Source organism: Aotus nancymaae, unplaced genomic scaffold (genome assembly GCF_030222135.1).
Source record: "Aotus nancymaae isolate 86718 unplaced genomic scaffold, 86718_ANA_hifiasm-v0.15.2.pri h1tg000029l, whole genome shotgun sequence".
NCBI lineage: Eukaryota > Metazoa > Chordata > Mammalia > Primates > Aotidae > Aotus > Aotus nancymaae.
Window position 1 is genome coordinate 8,729,404 of NW_026988442.1, and position 22,301 is coordinate 8,751,704.

At 42.3% G+C, this 22,301-nt stretch overlaps 1 protein-coding gene across 5 annotated transcripts in view; it reads right to left on the bottom strand.

The window, feature by feature from the left end:
- The window catches only part of PTPRA (protein tyrosine phosphatase receptor type A), a 176,380-nt gene that overhangs the window by 33,981 nt on the left and 120,098 nt on the right, over positions 1–22,301 (bottom strand). For 4 of the 5 annotated variants that reach the window (XM_012455335.3, XM_012455334.3, XM_064382278.1 and 1 more), the window contains 3 exons: positions 14,973–15,057; positions 13,812–13,885; positions 13,441–13,577 (listed from right to left, as the gene is read on the bottom strand). In XM_012455335.3, coding sequence (XP_012310758.1) covers positions 13,441–13,577; positions 13,812–13,885; positions 14,973–15,057 — 296 coding nt within the window. Of the gene's footprint in view, positions 1–2,275; positions 2,363–13,440; positions 13,578–13,811; positions 13,886–14,972; positions 15,058–22,301 lie in introns of those variants that run through there. The other variant, XM_064382279.1, reaches the window with a different exon arrangement.

The window sequence follows — 22,301 nt, forward strand, 5'->3', positions numbered from 1 at the left end:
GGGCTGGACAATCTTACACAGGCAGTAGAGACCAATATTTCAGATCAGAATTTCCCAATTCACCCACAGTTTGCATTCTCTTCCTTCACATACATTTACACAGGTTTCCACCCACGTACAGGGCAGGATGAGATGTCAGTTTTTTAAGCCCTGATGACTAATCCAGAGGCACTACTTTTCCTGCACATCCCTTCTCTAAAATGTAGAACAGAGGTAGTGACAGCAAGACTCTTGAAAACAGACTTCAATACAGAAATGTCAGGAATGACAGACTACATCTCACGGCCCTACCAGCATTCCTAGCTCCCCAAGCCATGATAAACAAAAACTAGGTCTCCAGGTGGACTAACACTCCTAAAAAGAGTCAGGAAGAAACAGAAGCCATTTAACAAGAGAGAAAAAAGGGATTGCCCTGGAGAACACAGTGCTAGATGCAAAGGTTCAGACTGAAGACCCTATGTCAGGGATGAAAACAAGGTAAATCCTACTGCTTTTGGTTTCTACTCTGGAAAACCCAGCTCACAGAGCTAGGAAGGAGCAGCTACAGCAGAAGCCTATAAAATGTTAAACTCTCTAGAGACACTAGGTGGCATCAAAGACCGTTTCATCTCTTGCTCATGCCTTAATTGGAAACCAAGACTAAGTACTCACTCATTTTTAAAAAACGCGTCAGTTAAATGAAAACTTTTGTTTTTCAAATTTGTTTACATTTATTGTTTAAAAAGTATCCATCACATAATTAAACTGAGAAGTTCTCTTTGGGCTCCTCTTCTTATATCCTCTTCCTTCCCCTCTCAGGTAAACTTGAACTTTTTTTTATATTTATCATTACATTGCTTTATTTGTATCTCATATTTTTTTGCGTCCAAAACAATGTATTATTATTGCTAGTCTAGTTCTTGAGGAAAACGGAATTGTGACGAAGTGGTGAGTTGTTTTTTTGGGGCTCAACATTACCTTCCTAAGATTCATCCTGGATGTTTGCTTACTTCAGCTACTTTGCAGTGTCCATTTGAGACTGTATCAAAATTTACTTGTCCATTCTACGACTGATGAGTATTTGGGTTGTTTACAGTTAATAGTCCTGCTCTGAGGCAAATTTTTATCTCTTTCTTGTGCATATGTATAAGAATTTCAGGTATAGCTATCTTTAACATTACCAGATAAAGCCAAATTGTTTTTCTAAGTAGTTGTACTAATTTTACTCCCACCAGCAATGTACAGTGTTCCAGTTCTGTATCCTCATCAACATTTGCTACTGTTAGACTTTGTATTAACTGTAGTTTTAATTTACATATCTCTGATTATTAATGAGATTCATAATCTTTCCACAGCATACTGGTCAAAAGAGCTTCCTCTTCCCGTGTTGTTTTACTGTATTACTTCTTTTCTTTTCCTTTCTTTTGAGATGGAGTCTTGCTTTGTCACCCAGGTTGGAGTACAGTGGCATGATCCTGGCTTACTGCAACCTCCACCTCCTGGGTTCAAACGATTCTCCTGCCTCAGCCTCACGAGTAGCTGGAATTACAGGCATCTGCCACCACAGCTGGCTAATTTCTTTTTGTATTTTTAGTAGAGACGGGGTTTCACCATGTTGGCCAGGCTGGTCTTGGAACTCTTGACCTCGTGATCCACCCGCTTCGGACTCCCAAAGTGCTGGGATTACAGGCATGAGCCACTGCAACCAGCCTATTTACTTTCTTAACAATTTGTAGGAGTTTTAAAAATATATATTCTGGATACTCTTCCTTTATCAGTTACCTGTGTTATCTTTTACCAAGGTTGTGGCCTTCCCTGTCATTTTTTTTAATGGTATCTTTATATGAACAGAGGTTTGGCATTTTCATGTAAATTCATCAATCTTCCCTTTTATAAACATTTTAAGTCTTAAGAAAGTCTTAAGCCCTTTCCTATTGTGAGATCAGAAGCATGTTTTACTACATTATGATCTCTACATTTTATCATTTTTGTCCTTTAAATTTCAGTGTTTACAGTAACTGGAATTGGTTTTAGTGGTTTGTATGTGACAAGCATTCATTTACTCCCACAGGGTTACCAATGGTCCCAGGCACTATTTATTGTGAAGACCATCTTTTCCCCACTCAACTGCAACAGCATTTCTGTCATAAATAGGTTTCCACTTACACATGGATCTACTTCTGGACTTTTTATTTCATTCCATTGGTCAGTCTATCTAACCCAGTGCCAATATAGAACTGTTTTAATTACTAAAATTTTATAATCTCTTTATATCTGGTAAGGCAGGTCTCCTCACCTTGTTCTTCTTCTTCAGGAATGTCTTGGCTATTCTTGAATCTTTTCTCCTCCATATAAATTTTAGAATCAGCTTGTCAAGTTCCACAAAAAACCTGTTGGGATTTTTATTGGAATTGCATTGAATCTATATATCAGTTGGGGGAGAACTGACATCTTTACAGTATTGAGCCTCCTAATCCATTGATCCTATCTCTTCACTAATTTAAGCTATTTTCCTTTAATTTCTTAATTTGGATGCTATTGTAATCAGCATCTTTTAAAAGGTATTATTAGGTTTTCTGTTTGTGGCCTATGTATAGAACTGCACTAAATTTTTATGCTACTTTTGTATCTAGCAACCTTGCTAAAATAACTTATTAATTCTGTATGTCTGATGAATCTGTGGGGTTGTCTGAAGATATTTGGTCTGTGAAAAATTTATATTTTGTCTCTTCTTTTGCAATCCTTATACCTTTCTTTTCTTGCCTAGATCTCCAGTACAGGTCTGAAACTCCTTTCAATACTCTCATCCAATAGTCACCAGTGACTGAATACTGCAGTGACGGGAAACTTACTACCTTCCAAGGTAGGTATTGGAACAGTTCTGTTTAAAAGGACCCAACACCCAGATACACAATTTCTTTTGCATTTCCCTTGTACTAAGTAATGTAAAACCCAGATGTCAGCTAGCACTTTCTCTGTCCCTTGCAAAGCCCAAACTCCCAACTCTCTGGACAGTGGAATTCCAAAGCCCTTGTCACAGTTCCTACTAATTCCCACAGGACTTTGGCTGTGATTCACTTATTTTGGGACAACTCATGAATGCAGAGGCAATTTCACCCATCTCAACTCAGACACCACACTCAGTCCCATTACCAGATGACATACACATGTCTTCTTCACCTGGCAATCTAAGAATTAACTGTTACTAAAGATCTGGGGTCCTGAGGAAGGTCACATCTCGCATTGCACAGATTCTAACTATCTCACTGGCTTCACCTCTTTTCTTCTTTTCTTTCTCCCCTATCCCATTCCTCTCAGGAGCTAACCCTTTTTTTTTTGAGACAGAGTCTCACTCTAGCCAGGAGGCTGGAGTGCAGTGATGTGATCACTATAGCTCACTGTAGTTCCTGTAGCTCCTGTAGCTCTATATAGTGAGCACTATAGCTCACTGTAGCCTCTAAGTGCTGGGCTCCCAGTGGTTCTCCCAACTCACTCTCTTGAGTAGCTAGAACTACAGGCATGTGCCATCACGCCTAATTAAAAAAATTTTTTTTGTAGAGATAAGGTTTACATTGCCTAGGCTGGTCTTAAACCCCTGGCCTCAATCGATCTTCCTGCATCAGCTTCCCAAAGTGCTGGGAGATTAAAGGTGTGAACAATTGCACTTGGCCAGAAACTAACTCAATGTTATCCTTTTGTTTCTTTTTAAACCTTGATAATGCCTTACGGACCTCAATTTTCCCAGAAAATGGGGGCTTCTTAGTGGTTTTTCAAAGTGTTTCTTTTAAATAAACTCAATGATTCCTCTAAAGACAAATGCTGGCAAACAAAAAAGCTCTAGCTTGTAATTAGGATGAAAGCCATAGCCTAGAACTTCCAGTCAGGTGGGCATTCACAGAAATGCTACAGTCTCTTCATAGCCTGTCAAATATGAGAAAACAGTTGTTATGTCCTATGCGTGTTGTTCCTTTAGTTATTCGTCCCCATGGTCCAGTCTTTCTCCAGCACAACATTCCATTTGGTGATAGCACTTTTCACAGCAACCTGACCACAAGACTCCTGACACAGTTCAAACTACGCATAGCAACTTCTTTATTCTAGATGTTATATATCCATCGAAGCAAACTAAGTCCATTAGCTTTATCTCCCATATTTAAAAAAAATCTGCTTTAAATATATTATAAAAAGAATATGCTTGTTGGGTCGGGTGCAGTGGCTCACACCTGCAATCCCAGCATTTTGGGAGGCTAAGGCGGGTGGATCACAAGGTCAGGAGTTCGAGACCAGTCTGACCTACCCTGTCTCTACTTATTAAAAATACGATAATAAATTAGCTGAATGTGGTGGCACGTGCCTGTAATGCCAACTACTCAGGAGGCTGAGGCAGGAGAATCTCTTGAACCTGGGAGGTGGAGGTTGCAGTGAGCCAAGATCGTGCCACTGCACTCCAGCCTAGATGAAAGAATAAAACTCTCTCAAAAAAAAAAAAAAAAAGGCTCATTTTAAGTCAAATAATTTAGTAGAAAACAAAGTTCCCTATTATGTCTCTCCTCTCTTCCAGCCCCCTTGTAGGCTGCCACCGTTGACAATTTGTAGTCTTTCAGACTTAAAAAAAAAAAAAGCATTAACATACCCAAACACACACAGATATACATACTTTTGAAAACAAAAATGAAATTATGCCACATGTTTTCTCACATAACAAAATGGCTTAGAGATCTATGTGAACACATTTATTTTAATGACAGTATAGAATATCACAATGGATATAAGAAATCATCTAGCCATTCTATATGTCAGATATTTGCTTTTTTATCTTCTTTGCTATCACAAATAATGCTGTCATAAATACCCTTGTAAAAATACATATTTGTACAATGAGGGTTTTTCTGTTAAAAGTCCCAGAAGCTTGGTCAGAGAACTCAAACATTTAAATATTGATTGGTACTGCCAAAATCATCCCTCCAGTGCAATACAAATTTAAACTCCCCCACCTCTGTGTAAGTCTCTGCAGCACCATATTTTTGCCCACATGTGATACACATCTTTTTAAATTTTCAAATCTGATAGGTCCAAAATAATGGTTAGCAATCTGTACTTCCCTGATTGCTAGATATAGTTGATCTTCTTTTCATATCTTTATAGACCATTTGCATTTCTTCTGTAAATTGCCAATTTCCTGACTGGGTTTATCTTTTTCTCACAGGTTTGTATATTACAGAAAATTATTTATGGCAAACAGATTGTCCCAGTTGGCCACTTTTTTTTTTTTTGAGACAGAGTTTCGCTCTTGTTACCCAGGCTGGAGTGCAATGGCGCGATCTTGGCTCACCGCAACCTCCGCCTCCTGGGTTCAGGCAATTCTCCTGCCTCAGCCTCCTAAGTAGCTGGGATTACAGGCACGCGCCACCATGCCCAGCTAATTTTTTTTGTATTAGTAGAGACGGGGTTTCACCGTGTTGACCAGGATGGTCTCGATCTCCTGACCTCGTGATCCACCCGCCTCGGCCCAAAGTGCTGGGATTACAGGCTTGAGCCACCGCACCCGGCTCTGCCACTTTTTTTAATGGCATCATTTGTCACAGAGATGTTTCACATTTTAATATAATTATTATCTTTCAAACTTTTCCATTCTGGCATCTAAATCTTAAAAGTAGCTTAGAAAGGCCTTCCTCATCTGATGGTTATTAAAAATATTGTAGACTCATATTGGTTTGTTTACCCTATGTGCTATTTCTGCTCTTTCCTCCCAGGGCTGACTGATCCAAGCACAGTCATACCTGACTCATATTGGGCCGATCAGATTCTCTCCCAGGATTCTGAAAACTAGGGAGAATCAAGGGCTTTCCTAGAAGGTCCCCAAAGCCACCAAGGTAAGGTCTGCTTTACCCGAGGCTTGGTACTCCAAGCCTCTTATCTTTCGATTCTGTCAGCTCCTCCAGTGTCTTCCCAAATCAATAGTTCTGTTTGTTTTTTGCTTAATTTAGTTGAGTTGACTTCTCTTGTTTTTAACTAAAGGACCTTAACTGATTTAGCAATTAGTATCAGAGTGGGTTGTAGTGGAGACTGTTGGGGGAAATGCAGGTGATGTTACTGGGTTCAGATGGAAGGACAGAAACTGTCAACCAATTTCCATGATGGGAAAGAGCAAGCTGCTCACAGTTCATAGCTGCACAACTACTATTTTAGTTATTGCTTGCAATTACCTGTGATGTGTTCAAGCTGGTGGTAAAGGAGTGGGTGTGTCCCAATTAAAAGGAGAGAAGAAATGTTGAAACCTAGGTGTAGGATTACTTCTGACAACATTAGAGAACAAAACAGGAAAAATCTCAGCTCCCATATAAAATGCTGACCTCCAAATGAAAACCCAAGACTAAAGGCCTTTACATTACTATGTATATATTTTGATAAACCAAATGTTAAAATTTCCGAATTTTGCTAGTCGCTGAATTTTAATGCCAATAGAATTCACATCTTTTCTGGCTTGCTCATGAGAAAGATAAGGCTTTAAGTGAGACAACAGAAATGATGATAAAAGAAGAGAGGACTTGAAGAAAGCTAATTTCCAAAAATCTCTATTATGCTCTCTACTGCATCTTGCTTTCATGATGAAAACTGCCCCACAACCCAGCCTGCATTACTCACAGAATACAACCATAACATGATCTGAGGGTAAAATACATAAACAATGTAGAAAAGTAAAATGTTGGCCAGGCACAGTAGCTTGTGCCTGTAATCCCAGCACTCTGGGAGACCGAGGTGGGAGGATTGCTTGAGATCAGGAGTTCAAGATCAGCCTGGACAACACAGCAATACCCCCATCTGTACAGGGCGGGCGGGGGAAAGTAAAGAGCTAATAAAAAGCCAGAAGAAATGGCAGGAATTCACTGAGCTGGATCATTAAAAATTATAGGAACAATTGTTGATATAGATTTCGGAAATGTTATAACAAAGAAGGGAGAGTATGACTTTTGGATGGAGCCACATTTCTTTTTTTCTTTTTGAGACAGAGTCTTGTTCTGTACCCCAGGCTGGAGTGCAATGGCACAATCTTGGCTCACTGCAACCTCTGCCTCCCAGGTTCAAGTGATTCTCCTGCCTTAGCCTCCTGAGTAGCTGGGATTACAGGCACTCGCCACCACACCTGGCTAATTTTTGTATTTTTAGTAGAGACAGGGTTTCAGCATGCATATTGGTCAGACTGGTCTCAAACTCCTGATCTCAAGTGATCCATCTGCCTTAGCCTACCAAAGTGCTGGGATTACAAGTGTGAGCCATAGTGCCTAGTCTGGATAAAGCCAGATTTCTAATTATGGTATGGTCAAAAGAACTTCTGCAGGTAGTGTTAACAGCTCAGGTAACTGGCCATGGTTTTAATGTTGAGCTAGGTTGGCCAGTGGAAACCTGAACTGAATGCTGGATTTAGTGAGGTGATAATGAAAAGCCAGAAAATCCTTGGCATAAAGTAGAGGAGACCAGAGTGGTACATGGACTCCAAAGGCTCAGCCTTCCACTGACACCTTCGGTATGCCCTTGATGGGATCCACAACACATGCTTTGCTGAGGCTGTACATTGATGATGAAAGCACTGGAATCTTTCAGAAGTGTTTTCCTGGCTGTCCTCATCAGAATGAGATGCTAGATGGAAGGGACTGCTTCAAAATGGGATTCTTGATCTAAGTGAGATCCATAACACATGCCTTGCTGAGGCTGTACATTGGTGAAGAAAGCACTGGAATCTTTCAGAAGTACTTTTTTGGCTGTCCTCAGAAGAGTGAGATGCTAGTGGAAGGGACTGCTTCAAAATGGAGTTCTTGATTTAAGTGAGCTAGAAAGACTGCTGGAGACCAAGATCAGATGTTTATGGCTGTGAATAATTCATTGTGAAGCTCCCAGTAATGAAAATGGAAGGTAGCTTTCCAGGTCAGTTTAGGCAGCCTACTAGACAACCATACTAGAGAGAAGGCCCCCTCATCCAACTCATTTCACAGATCCAGAACCCTTCAGTAAGGGGGAGGTCAGGCATCTGTAAGGAGGAACCCTGCCATAGTGCATTAACACACATATGCTATAAACTTCCCTTCTCATCTTTTCCTAACAATCTGCAAACATTTACCTTGATAACTGTACTAGGTAAAGGAAAATGCATCTTTTGGGGTCTGCTGGGGTCTGGCCTTGAGGTGACTAATTCCTGGGAACTCAAAATGTCACTAAGATATGCTAGTTAGAACAGAGGCTTTGCAGGCCAGGTGATGGAAGTTTTGGCCTGAGGTGGCTTCACATTAGGAGCTACCTATTAATCTATCTAATCTATCTATCTAATCTATTTATCTTACCTTATCTGTCTGTCTGTCTAGGCCTCTCTATCTGTCTGTCTGGGCCTATCTATCTGTCTGTCTCTCCAAAAGGGAGAGAGAGAAACAAGTTGCCCCAGGCTCTGTGAAGTTGGCCAGCCCTCCTCTGTGCCACCTCGATTTTCAATAACATTGGCTGCTAGGTGATGCCCAAAGACACACTGATTCCCTAGCCCACTGGATAAGAACCATTACAGAAAGAGCAAATGTAAGCTCCCAGAGCAGTGATCTCTTTACCAAAAGGCTAAGTCTCCATGTAAACCGCAAGATCTTAAGTGCTACAGTTGCAGTTGCGTTTCCAGACGTACTCTACTTCCTGCAGATTAACACATAACCCATGGTACCCAGACTATTGCTAGGGGCAAGTGTATATTCTTTTTAAGTTGTGTGGACTACTTGAAGCATTTTTCTTGCTCATGGCAGGAACAGCCTCAGTGATAAATTATCTTGATCTTTCTGTGTTGTGATCTGATTCATCAAGATTTTGTCTATTTCACGGGATATCACTCTGACAACTATGCTAATGACATCAATGTGAGACATGGAAGAGCAGGAAGTTATATATCTTAGATGTCTATGTCAGACATAAAAGTATAGTGGCCTGCCACTTCAGCTAAATTTTCTGAAAGTCAAAGGCCTGCAGCACATCAGGATATTTCCTCCAATATAAAGGACAACTTGCTGCTCCTTGCCCCACCACCCCTCTCCTGCTAACAAAGAGGAGCAATGCTTGCTGGGCCATTTTAAGTTTTGGAGACAGCAAATACCTTATGTTTGCATCCAACTATGATCTCTTGATGTAATCTATCTAATCAATCAATCTACCTACCTATCTATCTATCTGGAGACAAGGTCTCGCTCTGTCATACAAGTTGCAGTGCAGTGGTGCAATCACAGCTCACTGCAGCCTCAAACTCCTAGGCTCAAGTGATACTACCACCTCACCCTCTGGAGTAGCTGGAACTATGGGTACACACCACAAGCCCAACTAATTTTTTGTAGAGACAGAGTTTTGCCATGTTGCCCAGGCTGGTCTCGAGCTCCTGGACTCAAAGCGATCTGCCTGCCTCATCTCCCAAAGTGCTAGGATTACAGGCATGGGCCACTGTGTGCCTAGCCTCTGACCAATTTATTGAGTGAAGGTGCTCCTGTAGACACAGGCCACAGAAAAATAAGCTCTGGTAGACTGTATGGAGCTCTAAAGTGTTTGTAGTAAGGTAAACAGAAGAATCGTAATGAAAAATCCTAAAATATGGGGATAAAACCATGCTCCGAGCCTAGTACTGGGCTCTAAGGTGGCGACTGTAAGCCTGATCACAGACACAGGTATCTAAATGACTTCAACTCCCCATCATAAACTAGGTGGTTTTTTTTGTGTGTGTGTGTGACTGTTTTGTTCTTGTTGCCCAGGTTGGAGTGCAATGGCATGGTCTTGGTGCGCTGTAACCTCTGCCTTCTGGGTTCAAGTGATTCTGCTGCCTTAGCCTCCTGAGTAGCTGGGATTACAGGCATCTGCTACCATGCTCAACTAATTTTTATATTTTTAGTAGAGATGGGGGTTTCACATCTTGGCCAGGCTGGTCTCGAACTCCTGACCTCAAGTGATCTGCCTGCCTTGGCCTCCCAAAATGCTGGGATTACAGGTGTGAGCTATTGTACCCAGCCTTGTATACTAGGTATTATGTGATCCAATCAGCCATAGATTTGGACATGCCCTGCAGAATCCCACTATCAGCTGGAAGTGATCACTATAAAATGCCTACCACACAACTCACTGCCTCAATAGATACTCTGACTTCCTATTGACATCAACAGTTAACTGAAGAAGAAAAAAGTCTGGCCTGGTATATAAACTACTTGGTGAAACATGCTGGCCCATGCTGGAAGTAGAATGCTATGGGGTCCCTACTTAAGTGATGGCTTTGAATGAGTATAAAAGAGAAATTCTCCTACTGAAGAGGACTTCAAGCAAACACTATTTATCTTACTGGAGATCAGGATCTAAACCAATCACAGGGTAGTGAATAACTAGAACAAGACAAGAAATATTTATATTCCATGTGAATGCTCACCAGATGGCACTCATTGCTAGAAACCCAGGTGATAATGGTCAGCCCTTTCCCTTGCTACCCTAGTGCTGGGCCAATGAGCTTGTGAATACGGTTACCATGGTAGCACAGCAAATGGCTCTCATCACAATATCTATCTGAATTTACCTATCATGCCTCCAGAAATACCATCACCATCCAGGGATTTACTGAAATGCTTTATCATGGGGTCTCAGGGAATATTACCTCAAACAAAGAACTTGTTTCATCTTACGTAAATTTAATGTTAGGGAAAAAAAAAGAACTCATTTGACAGAAAAAGCATAGGAATGGGATCACATACCCTATCACCCAGAAGCAGTTGGTATTATAGATTACAAAACAGTGTAATGCCTAGCACAGATCCAGCTATGGTACTGAGGCTGGGGTGCTGTCTTGTGGAATGTGGTAAATTTTTTGATTTTTTTTTTTTTTTGAGATGGAGTTTTGCTCTTGTCACCAGGCTGGAATGCAATGGCGTGATCTCAGCTCACTGCAACCTCTGCCGCCCAGGTTCAAGCAATTCTCCCACCTCAGCCTCAGCCTCCCGAGTAGCTAGGATTACAGGCACCTGGCAACACACTTGGCTAATTTTTGTATTTTTAGAAGAGACAGGGGTTTCGCCATGTTAGGCAGGCTGGTTTTGAACTTCTGACTTCAGGTGATCCACCCACCTCGGCCTTCCAAAGTGCTGGGATTATAGGCATAAGACACTATGCCTGGCGGGATTTGGTAAATATTATCAATCAATAATGAACATTAAATGGTGCTATTTTTCCAATTGCCCCAAAAAGGGGTCCAAGCTATTCTGTTAACTCTTGCCTGGTAAATGGTCTCCCACTAAAACTCCTGCCTCTCCCTTCTATCTATTCTCTATATTGTAGTTAGTGATTTTCTCAAAATGCAAACCTGACATCACTCACCACTCCCCCAAGCCCTTCCATCGTGGAACAGATATGAATGGTGACCCACCAACCTAATAACCATTCCACCTTTACCAGAGCTCCTATTCTATGAGGTTGTCTGTCCATATCCCACATAACCCAGGAATATTTAAAAAAAAATTTTTTTTTCAGGCAGGGTCTGGCTCTATTGTCCAGGCTGGGGTGCAGTGGTGTGATCCTGACTCACTGCAACCTCCACCCGCTGGGTTCAAGCAGTACTCCCACCTCAGCTCCCAAGTGGTGAGGCTATAGGCATGCACCATTATGATCAGTTAATTTTTGTATTCGTATTTTTTTTTTTTTGGTAGAGATGGGGTTTCACCATGTTGCTCAGGCTGGTTTCAAACTCATATGCTCAAGCGATCTGCCTGCCTCAGCCTCTCAGTGTTGGGATTATAGGTGTGAGCCAGCGTGCCTAGCCTCGACCCAGGAATAATCTGGACTGGTCTCAAGTCAGCCATAGTAACCTTATTTCTCCCTTGCTCGTGACTGGTTTAAGAAGGAGCATGTGACAAGAGAAGTTTCCACTAAGCCATGTGTCAGCTTTGCATTGTAGGCTGGCTCTTTTTTTTATCAGCGGGGAAAAAAAGAGCCAGCCTATAATGCAAAGCTGACACATGGCTTAGTGGAAAGGTGTGAAGGAAACGGACAGTTTAGCAAGGCCCCAGCTGATGTATCTACCAACTCTGGAACTGCTCCTCTATGTCCTTAAATCCATTCCCCACTCCCTAATCATGATCACTTTAGGTCAATCTACCAGCACTTCTGATATTAACATCTGCAACCCCTAACTGTATTCCCCACAACTATTCTGGTCTGCCCATGGGCTATTCTACATAATATAAGCCAGAGTCATTTTTTCAAGATGTAAATCTGGCTGGCCTATGGCTTGCCAATTCTCTCATGACAATCTACAAGGTCTATGGTCTGGCCAGCCTTCTTTCAGTTTCACCTCTGATCCTCCTTTGAAGCTCTGCCCTTTAGCTGCACACAGTCCTTAAATGTTTTGGATGTGCACTCCCTCAACACACTTACTCCTGACAATTTGCTCCTGCTATTTTCCAGTGCCTAAATTAGGTATCAATTAAAACATCATTTATTCAGCCAGGTACAGTGGCTCATGCCTGTAATCCCAGCACTTTGGGAGGCTGAATCATGAGGTCAAGAGATTGAGACCATCCTGGCCAACATGGTGAAACCCTGTCTCTAGTAAAAATATAAAAATCAGCTGGGCATGGTGGCACATGCCTGTAGTCCCAGCTACTCGGGAGGCTGAGGCAGGAGAATCACTTAAACCCGGGAGGCAGAGGTTGCAGTGAGCTGAAATCACGCCACTGCACTCCAGCTTGGTGACAGAGTGAGACTCTGTCTCAAAAAAAAAAATCATTATTCAAGGAAGCTCTTCTGATCTGGGATCAGGACTGGTAGGCTAGGATCACTGACTGGTGGTTTACAAACATATTCTGCTTCTTTGTGGGAATTAAAAAAAACATGAATCTAAATACTCAAGATAAGACCTGTGCTCTGTAGTCTCCCATGGCCTTCATTTCTCACACTAATCTATCCTACTGTCTACTTTAAACACTCTAACAGCTGTGCTCTAGACTCAAAAAGGCAACCTCTTAATATGGGTGCCTACAAATATGCACCAGTCCTTTATGTGCTGTTTTGCTGTTTGAACTTACATAGCTATTTTTGTTCCTGTTTGTGAGGTTTCCCTTCTGGACAGTGAGTTCCTTGAGAATAGGGATTGGATTATATCCCTGGTATACTATATTTCATTATATCCCTGGTAACTATACTACTACCTGACACATATTAGATGCTTGCCAAGCATTTACTAAACAAAAGAAGAGATGTGATGATGAATGAATGAATGAGTGGGTAGATTAGGGAGGTGAGGCAAATCTCACTTCCTATCCCATCCATAATTATACAGAAAGTCAGATAAACTTCACTTCTCACCTCTTAAACATTAAAAGCCCACTTTTTACTTCACGACTCAAAGGTCTGAAAGATCAGACCTTAGGTCTGCCTTCTTCCCTGATGATACATCAGCCTCAACAAAATACTCACGTTGAATTCCTCCCTGAAGAGCTTATTGTCGTCTGCCATTCTTCGATTAATTTCCTCTTCCAGCTTGTCCACAGGCAGGGGTGGGTACTTCCTGTTGGTGCTTGGGGATCTGGCCAGAAGTGGCACACTCTGCGGCTCTGAAATACACAAAGGAGAAGGTCAGTCAGGTTCCCTAAGGACCTAGCCCCTTTTCTGGAGGCCAAACTGGGGATTCTACCTCATGGACTAAGCCTGTAGGAACTAGGACTGTTCTCTTCAAAAAAATTTTTTTTCTCTTTTTATTGTCTTATTCTTTTAAAAGGATGGAGAAACTACTAATTTCTTGATTTCCTTCCTTGTGAAGGTTCTCATGACATTAAGGAATGCCTTACCCACATCCTCAGTGCGGCCGTTGGATAAGCGGAAAGAATTGGAATGGCTCCCAGCTTGCTTGTATTTCTTAAACCTAATGAGAAAATGATCACAGTGAAGAACTAAGCACAGAGGTGGGAGAGGCAAATCACTGGCTCTGTATTCCTGCTTCTCAATTCAGCCTTTCTAAATCTCCTTTACAAATAATTGGGTTTTTTTTAGAGACAGCAGCATGCTGGGGTGACCGAGTACCTCAGGATACTCCTGCTTACCCTCAGGACACTGGGACCCAATCAGGGAACCCCAACAGTATATTCAGGCTCATGTGGCTCACTAGAGAGCACCAGGTGGAGAGAAGGTAAGTGAGTGGAATACAGTTGGGGAAGACAGACAATATATATCAAACAAAAATCCTGGTATTTCCTCAGTGTAGCCTGGGAGTCCCAGTGAGAAGCCCAGAGCTTTGGATTAGGTGGACACATTTCTGGCCACAAGTCTCCAGCAGAATGATGGAGACACATGACAAATTATAGAGGGCACACGATTCCCCTCTCTTTATCCCTGCAGAAGAACAGAGGGAGCACAGAACAGGTTAGGCCAAAGATAAGGCAGGGCTAAACCTTAGGTTCCTCTTCCTTGCTTCTGCTTGAGTGGTAATGTCTAGAGGACCCTGAAAGAAGGTCAGAAAGAGGGATCCTGTAACTCACAACTTACATGGCTCAGTTCAGCATGCCAGGGCCAGGGGTCCCAGAAAAGTTTGGGGACAAAGCCCCAATTAGAAACAAAGTAGGCTTTTGTTGAACATGTAACCTTACAGGGGCCCTTTTAGGGGTTGCTTCAACAGAACTAGACCTAAAGATCCTGAAACACTCGTCACTAATAACAGACTGAGGCTTCTTACCGCAACCTCCAAACTACCATCCTGTGCTTTAGGGTGCACTGGAGTTGGGGGACTGGCTTGGACAGAGAAAGAAAAAGGGAGGGCTTAGTACTTAAAAAAGACTATGTAGAGCTTTTAAACTATTTCTAAGTAGAACTTCAATTTTACCACCATCATAGGTCATTCCCCCTCTATCCTATTCATTGTCTATTTACTACTGTCTTCTGGACTGTGTGGGTTCACTGAGACACTGGGGTATTAAAACAGAATCTAAAAGAATGTGAAGTGTTAGTAGGCTCACCTTAACATGTACAAAACTATGATTATAAACACGATCACTAGCAGAGAGGACAGGGCCACCATCACTGCAATAATTGGCGTCTCATCTGAAACCAAGAGAACAGAACAAGTCATTACTGTGTTGTGCAATGGAGGGCTTAAGTCAGTCATTCAGGGGAACACCTTGAAGAGGAAGAGCTCATTCAGTCCTTCTATGGATGGCAGAGCACGGAAACAGAGAAGAAAGTCTGAGTGTGCATCTCCCACTGCCATGCCAGGGCTATTGAGGTGAGGTGGGAAGAGAGCATGGGGCCCAGGATGACATGCCCACCCCATTTCTGACTGTCGTACATTTATTTACTTTGTCTCCCTGCATTAGAATAAAAGCTCTTTAAAGGCAGATACTTTGTTTTACTCACTGATATATCCTTTGAGCCTAAATCAGTACTTAGCACATAAAAAGTACTCCAATATTTGGAGGGATGAACACATACAATCCTAATGGCAAGCTAGGTATGCAGGGCCAACATTGTACTCTCTCTCAGCTCTCAATGGGCTCCAACTAGAGGAAGATGGGAGAGGAAGGTAAAAAGAGAGTTTTCCTATCATAAGCCTAAATGGTTTCCTGGAACAGAGAACATTGTTCCTGATTAAAACAAAGGGACAGGTAGGGCGCAATGGTTCACGCCTGTAATCCTAGCATTTTAGGAGGACAAAGCAGGTGGACTGCTTGAGTTAAGGTATTCCAGTCAAGCCTGATCAACATGGTAAAACCCTATCTCTACTAAGGGTGGGTGTGGTGGTATATGCCTGTAGTCCCAGCTACTCAGAAGACTGAGGTAGGAGGAGAGCTTGAGCCCAAGAGCCGGAGATTGCAGTGAGCTGGGACTGTGACACTGCACTCCAGCCTGGGCAACAGAGCACGACCCTGTCTCAAAACAAACAAACAAACAAGGTGTGTCACAGGTGTGGTGGCTCATGCCTATCCTAGCACTTTGGGAGGCTGAGATGGAAGGACTGCTTGAAGCCAGGAATTCGAGATCAGACAAACAAAAATAAAATAAAACAAGGAGACATTATTAGATCCTCAGCCACCATGTAACAAAAACTTCTGGGTGCTTCTTTCTTCCTCTTTACACACCCTGCTCCCTTAGTCACCGTTTTGCCAGGACCCCAACCATGGCAACATCTGGCTTGGAGACATGGCAGCCCCACCTCATTCCACAGGGCCTGGCTCCCTTTCACCCAATACCTAACCTTGTTTCTCATGCAGCTGGCCAGGCTCTGACTCATCCTCCTCTACGCTTACCCCTGACTCCACTCCATGAACTATACCATCAGAGTGGCTTGGAAACTATCTTCACCATTTTCCTATCTGCTAAAAGGAAGAGAAGTCCCTCCCATGTCAAGGTCAATCCTGTCACGTGTGCTCTGGATTACATCCACTGCTGACACCTCAAAGACTTGTCTCCTTGACCTCATTTACCTTCCCCCAGCCACCACCAGCCTCACATCTCCCTTCTCTTCCACACACTTGTCTAATTTGTCTTCCCTTCCACACAGTTGTCTAATTTGTCATCTAATTCCTTACCTCCAGGTTCTCTTTAATCTATTTGCTCTGACTCCCACCCACAGTGCTCTGTTTAAACTGCTCAGCCAGAACACCAACAAATGGCATATTGCCAAATTCAACAGGAACATTCCCATCCTCATCTGATTCAACCTTTTAACAGCATTCATTAAAATATTTGTGGACCAGCAATTGCATGCCATTGTTTGAGACACTGGGAGCACAGATGTATTCAAGCAGACAAGTGACAGAAAGCTTACATTCTATGTGGAGGAAGGAGGACACTGTTCATGAACAAGTCAGTACTTAATTTCAGGCAGGGACAAGTGCTATGAGGAATAAAAAGCAGGGTAGGGAGAAAGTGACAAGTTGGGGAACATTGATAGAGTGGTTTGGGAAGGTCTCTGAGGAAGACCAGAGGGCTCTATGAGCAGAGCCCTAAATAATATGAAGTGAACCATGCAAAGATCTGGGTGAAGAGCTTTCTAGGCACAGGGAACAGCCAGCATGGTAGCTCTTAGGAGCTTGGCGGGTTCAAGACACAGCACAAAGGCCAATTCAATGTAAGATGCGAGAGAAGTGAGCAAGAGCCAACAGATTTAGGACTTGAGAGTCCATTGTAATGACTTGGATTTAATTCTGAGTGTGATGTGAAACACTATGTCATTAGAGGGCTTTGAACAGAGAAGAGATATAACTGGATTTACATTCTCTTAAAAGATCAGCTAAACTGATCCATAGGCAGCAGCCATGAGAGGAAAGGTTAATTTAAGAATGTACTGTCATGGAAGCCAAGAGCAGATTTTTTCACGGAGGGAGTAATCAATTCAATCAACTGCTGCCTACAGATTTAAGTAGGATGAGACAGAAAGTGAAACCAGATTTGGTAAGACGGTGGCTACTGGACCTTTCCAAGAGTGGTTTCGGATGAATACTGGGTAAGAAAGCCTAAATGGAGTGAAATAAAGATAGAAAAAGGATAAAGTGGGCCAGGCACAGTGGTTTGCACCTGTAATCCCAGCACTTTGGGAGGCCAAGGTGGGTGGATCACCTGAGGTCAGGAGTTTGAGACCAGCCTGACCAACATGGAGAAACCCCATCTCTACTAAAAATACAAAATTAGCTGGGCGTGGTGGCTCATGCCTGTAATCCCAGCTGCTTGGGAGGCTGAGGTAGGAGAATCGCTTGAATCTGGGAGGCAGAAGTTGCAGTGAGCCAAGATTGTGCCATTGCACTCCAGCCTGGGCAATAAGAGTGAAACTTTGTCTCAAAAAAAAAAAAAAAAAAAAAAAAGAAAGAAAGAAAGAAAGAAAAAAGGAAAAGAAGGACAAAGTGAGACACGGGGTCCTTTCGTTGGGGCTTTTAACATTAAGGGATGCAGAAGAAAGGAGTGACAGATGGAGGGAGATGTGAGGTAGATAGCTGTTTTTTGTTGTTGTTGTTGTTTTTAAAGAGATGGAAGACATTACACCATGCTTCTTTGTTAATGGTAAGTTTCAAATATACTGTGGTATGTGGCTCTCATCTTAATCTCACGCCAGTTAGAATGGCAATCATTAAAAAATCTGGAGACAACAGATGCTGGAGAGGATGTGGAGAAATAGGAACACTTTTACATGGCTGGTGGGAGTGTAAATTAGTTCAACCATTGTGGAAGACAGTGTGGCAATTCCTCAAGGATCTAGAAATACAAATATCATTTGACCCAGCAATCTCATTACTGGGTATATACCCAAAGGATTAAAAATCATTCTATTATAAAGACACACACACATGTATGTTCAGTGCAGCACTGTTTACAATAGCAAAGACTTGGAACCAACCCAAATGTCCATCAATGATAGACTGGATAAAGAAAATGTGGCACATATACACCATGGAATACTATGTAGCCATAAAAAAGGATGAGTTCCTGTCCTTTGCAGGGACATGGATGAACCTGGAAACCATCATTCTCAGCAAATTGACGCAAGAACAGAAAACCAAACACCACATATTCTCACTCCTAAGTAGGTGCTGAACAATGAGACCACATGGACACAGAGAGGGGAACATCACACACTGGGGTCTGTTGGGGGGTGGGGGCTACGGGAGGGATAACATTTGGAGAAATATCTAACATAGGTGATGCGGGGGATGGAGGCAGCAAACCACCATGGCATGTGTATACCTATGTAACAATCCTGCAAGATCTGCACATGTACTGCAGAACGTAAAGAAAAAACAAAACAAAACAAAACAAAAAAAGAGCATTCAGACTGGCTGATCACTCCTTCCTCTCTGAAGTACTTTCCTCCCTTAGCTTTCCGCAACAAAGCACTGCTCTGATTTTCTTTCTGTCTCTTGCCTGCTCCATCTCTGTTTCCCTCACTATCTGCTCCTCTTCCAACACCAGATCTCTAAATATGGGACTTCCTCAGGGCTCTGTCCTTGGCACTCTTCTCTGTATCTAGTTGATCTGATCAGAGATGACTGTAAATACAAATGCCATGCTAGTAATTCCCATAGTTGCTCTTCTTGGTCAGACCTCTTTTCTGAGTTCCAGACTCTCAACGGCCTATTTGCCACTTCCACTTTAAATTTCATAGGCAACACAAGCTTTCTGTGTCTAAAACCTTTCCCTCACCATTCAGTAGCTAGTACTCCCATCTACCCTGTTGCTCAAGTAAGAAATGTGGAAACCCCCTTGATTTCTTCCTCATACTTATCTTCTATATCTAGCCCAGCTGCAAGTAATATAGAGATATATCTAAAATCTCAAATCTGTCTGCCTTATTATTATTTTTTGCATTTTTTTATTGCCACCAGCATAGTCCCAACCTCCATCCTCTCTCACCCGGATCACAGTAAGCCTTTGTTCCCTGCCAATCCATTCTCTACAAAGCAGAGTGATCTCTAAGAAAGCAAATCAGGTTGTGTCCTGCTCTTACGTAAAACCCTCCAACAGTTTCTCATGCCTTAGAATGAAATCTAATCTCCTTATTCTGAACTCTAACAACCTCCTAAATTTAGCCTCTACCTGCCCTATCTTTTGCACTCTTTCCTTGCTCACTCAACTTCAGCCACTGGCATCCTTCCATGCTGAGTTCATTCATCCTCAGGTCTTTGGACACGTTATTCCTTCTGTTTTACACAACCTCCCTGTGTTCTTTGCTTGGCTATCTCCTAATACTCATCTGGTTCTCATTTTAAGGGTCAGTTTTCCCACACAGGTCTTCTCTGACTTCCTAATTTTCAATTAAAATCATAAGCCTCAGTTTCCTTATTTCTGAAATAAGTTATTCTGCATATTAAATGAGAACACCCATGTAAAGTTGTTGGCACAGTAACTAGCACACATTATGTACTCAATTTTAGCTGTTATGGCCGGATATGGCGGCTCATGCCTGTAATCCCAGCACTTTGGAAGGCTGAGGTGGGCAGATCATAAGGTCAGGAGTTCGAGACCAGCTTGGCCAACATGGTGAAGCCCCATCTCTATTAAAAATACAAAAAAAATTAGCCAGGCGTGTGGCATGCGCCTGTAATCCCAGCTACTTAGGAGGCTGAGGCAGGAGAATAACTTGAATCTGGGAGGCGGAGCTTGCAGTGAGTGGAGATTATGCCACTGTACTACAGCCTGGGCAACAGAGTGAGACTCTGTCTCAAAAAAAAAAAAAAAAAAAAAAAAAGCTATTTCCTGTACTGTTTTTATAAGGCAATGAATGACCCTATTACTTTCTTTGATAATACCTCTCACATTTTATAATTATATATTTGACTAATGAGTGTCCCTTCTTTATACCATAAATTCCACAACGGCAAGGATTACATGTCTGTCTGCTTCGCTCCCACTGTACACCTAAAACCTAGCATAGGGTCTCACACATAACAGGTACAAAACAAACAATGGATTATGTTGAGCCAATGAACAATAACGACAACAAGAAAATAGTAATTTATCACTAAATATGTCTTTATTAAATTCCAAATACAGGGGACAGTATATCAAGTATCATAAGAAAGTTAGACACATCTGGCTTAAGACACTGGACTAAATTCATAAATTTACTTCTTCGTCTTCCCCCAAAGCACATTGACATGGCAGAAGAAATATAAAAATACTAAGGAATCAACAGCATATCTGAAAGGCAGGAAAGGGTGGCATATGCAGATGAGAAACTCTGAGAAATTTCTGGAAGACAAAACAAATGTGACTCGACTGCCCAAGAGATCAAACAGAGCCAAAGTGCCTCTGGCTGAAAACTAAGTACTAGTTTTACCAGTTTGGGCCTAGAAACATCTCAAGCTGGTGGTGGCTCACGCCTGTAATCCTAGCACTTTGGGAGGCCGAGGCGGGCGAATCATGAGGTCAGGAGTTCAAGACCACCCTGACCAACATGGTGAAACTCCATCTCTACTAAAAATACAAAACATTAGCTGGACGTGGGGGCATGTGCCTGTAATCCCAGCTACTCAGGAGGCTGAGGCAGAAGAACTGCTTGAACTCAGGAGGCAAAAGTTGCAGTGAGCTGAGATTGTGCCATTGCACTCCAGCCTGGGTGACAGAGCAAGACTCTGTCTCAAAAAAAAAAAAAAAAGGCTGGGCACGGTGGCTCATGCCTATAATCCCAGTACTTTGGGAGGCCGAGGCGGGTGGATCACGAGGTCAAGAGACCGAGACCATCCTGGTCAACATGGTGAAACCCTGTCTCTACTAAAAATACAAAAATTAGCTGGGCATGGTGGCGCATGCCTGTAGTCCCAGCTACTCGGGAGGCTGCGGCAGGAGAATTGCTGGAACCCAGGAGGCGGAGGTTGCAGTGAGCCGAGATCGCGCCATTGCACTCCAACCTGGGTAACTGTCTCAAAAAAAAAAAAAAAAAAGAAAAGGAAAAAAAAGAAACACCTCAAGTTCAGAGGCAACTGGGACTGGGGTTGAAAGTGAACCTTGAGGTACCAGGGTAGTACTTAAGCAAAGGCCTGCCAACCCAGCACCAGTACACCCATAGGCTAAATGACAAGCAGGGCTTCCTATCCAGACTCAGCTGGAAAAACAGTGCTCTACACAGAGTGGAGAGTTTGTCACAGAGACTGGTGAGGGCTTCTTTTTAACAAAATATATGCTGCATATATATTTTCTCAACCTCACACTGATGACATACTAACAAAGAAACAGAAAATTCTCTGTTATGTGGGTCTGTTGTGTGCACTGTAGGACATTTAACAATATCCCTGGCCTCTAATTGTTAGATGTCAGTAGCAAACTCCCAATTTTGATGACCAAAAGCATCTCCAAACATTGCTAAATGACCTTTGGGGGGGAAATCACCCCCAGTGAAGAACCACTGGTCTATACCCACCCATTGCAAATGAATTATTTTAAAGCAAATCTGAGACATATCATTTCAAATGCAATTACTTAAGTATGTATCACTAAGAGATAAAGATTCTTAACATAAATATAATACTATTACCCAATTTAAAGAGTGACACTAATTCTTTAGTTATCATCTAATAATATTCAGTTACTGCTTGAATTTCCCCAATTGTCTCATAAATGTTTTTTTTGGTTTGGTTAGAATTGGCACCAGAGCAGATCTACACTGGATGTGATTGTTAAGTATACTAGGTCCACAGGTTTCCTGAAGACAGAAAAAAAAGTGCCTGAGTTAACTGTAGGCAACACAAGAGAGGAAAGGAAAAAGAAAACAGCAGCTTACCTAGTGTATAACTGCACCCTGTCCCGATTTTCATGAGTCATCACTGAATCCCTCCCTGGTTTAGGACGTATGTCCCTGT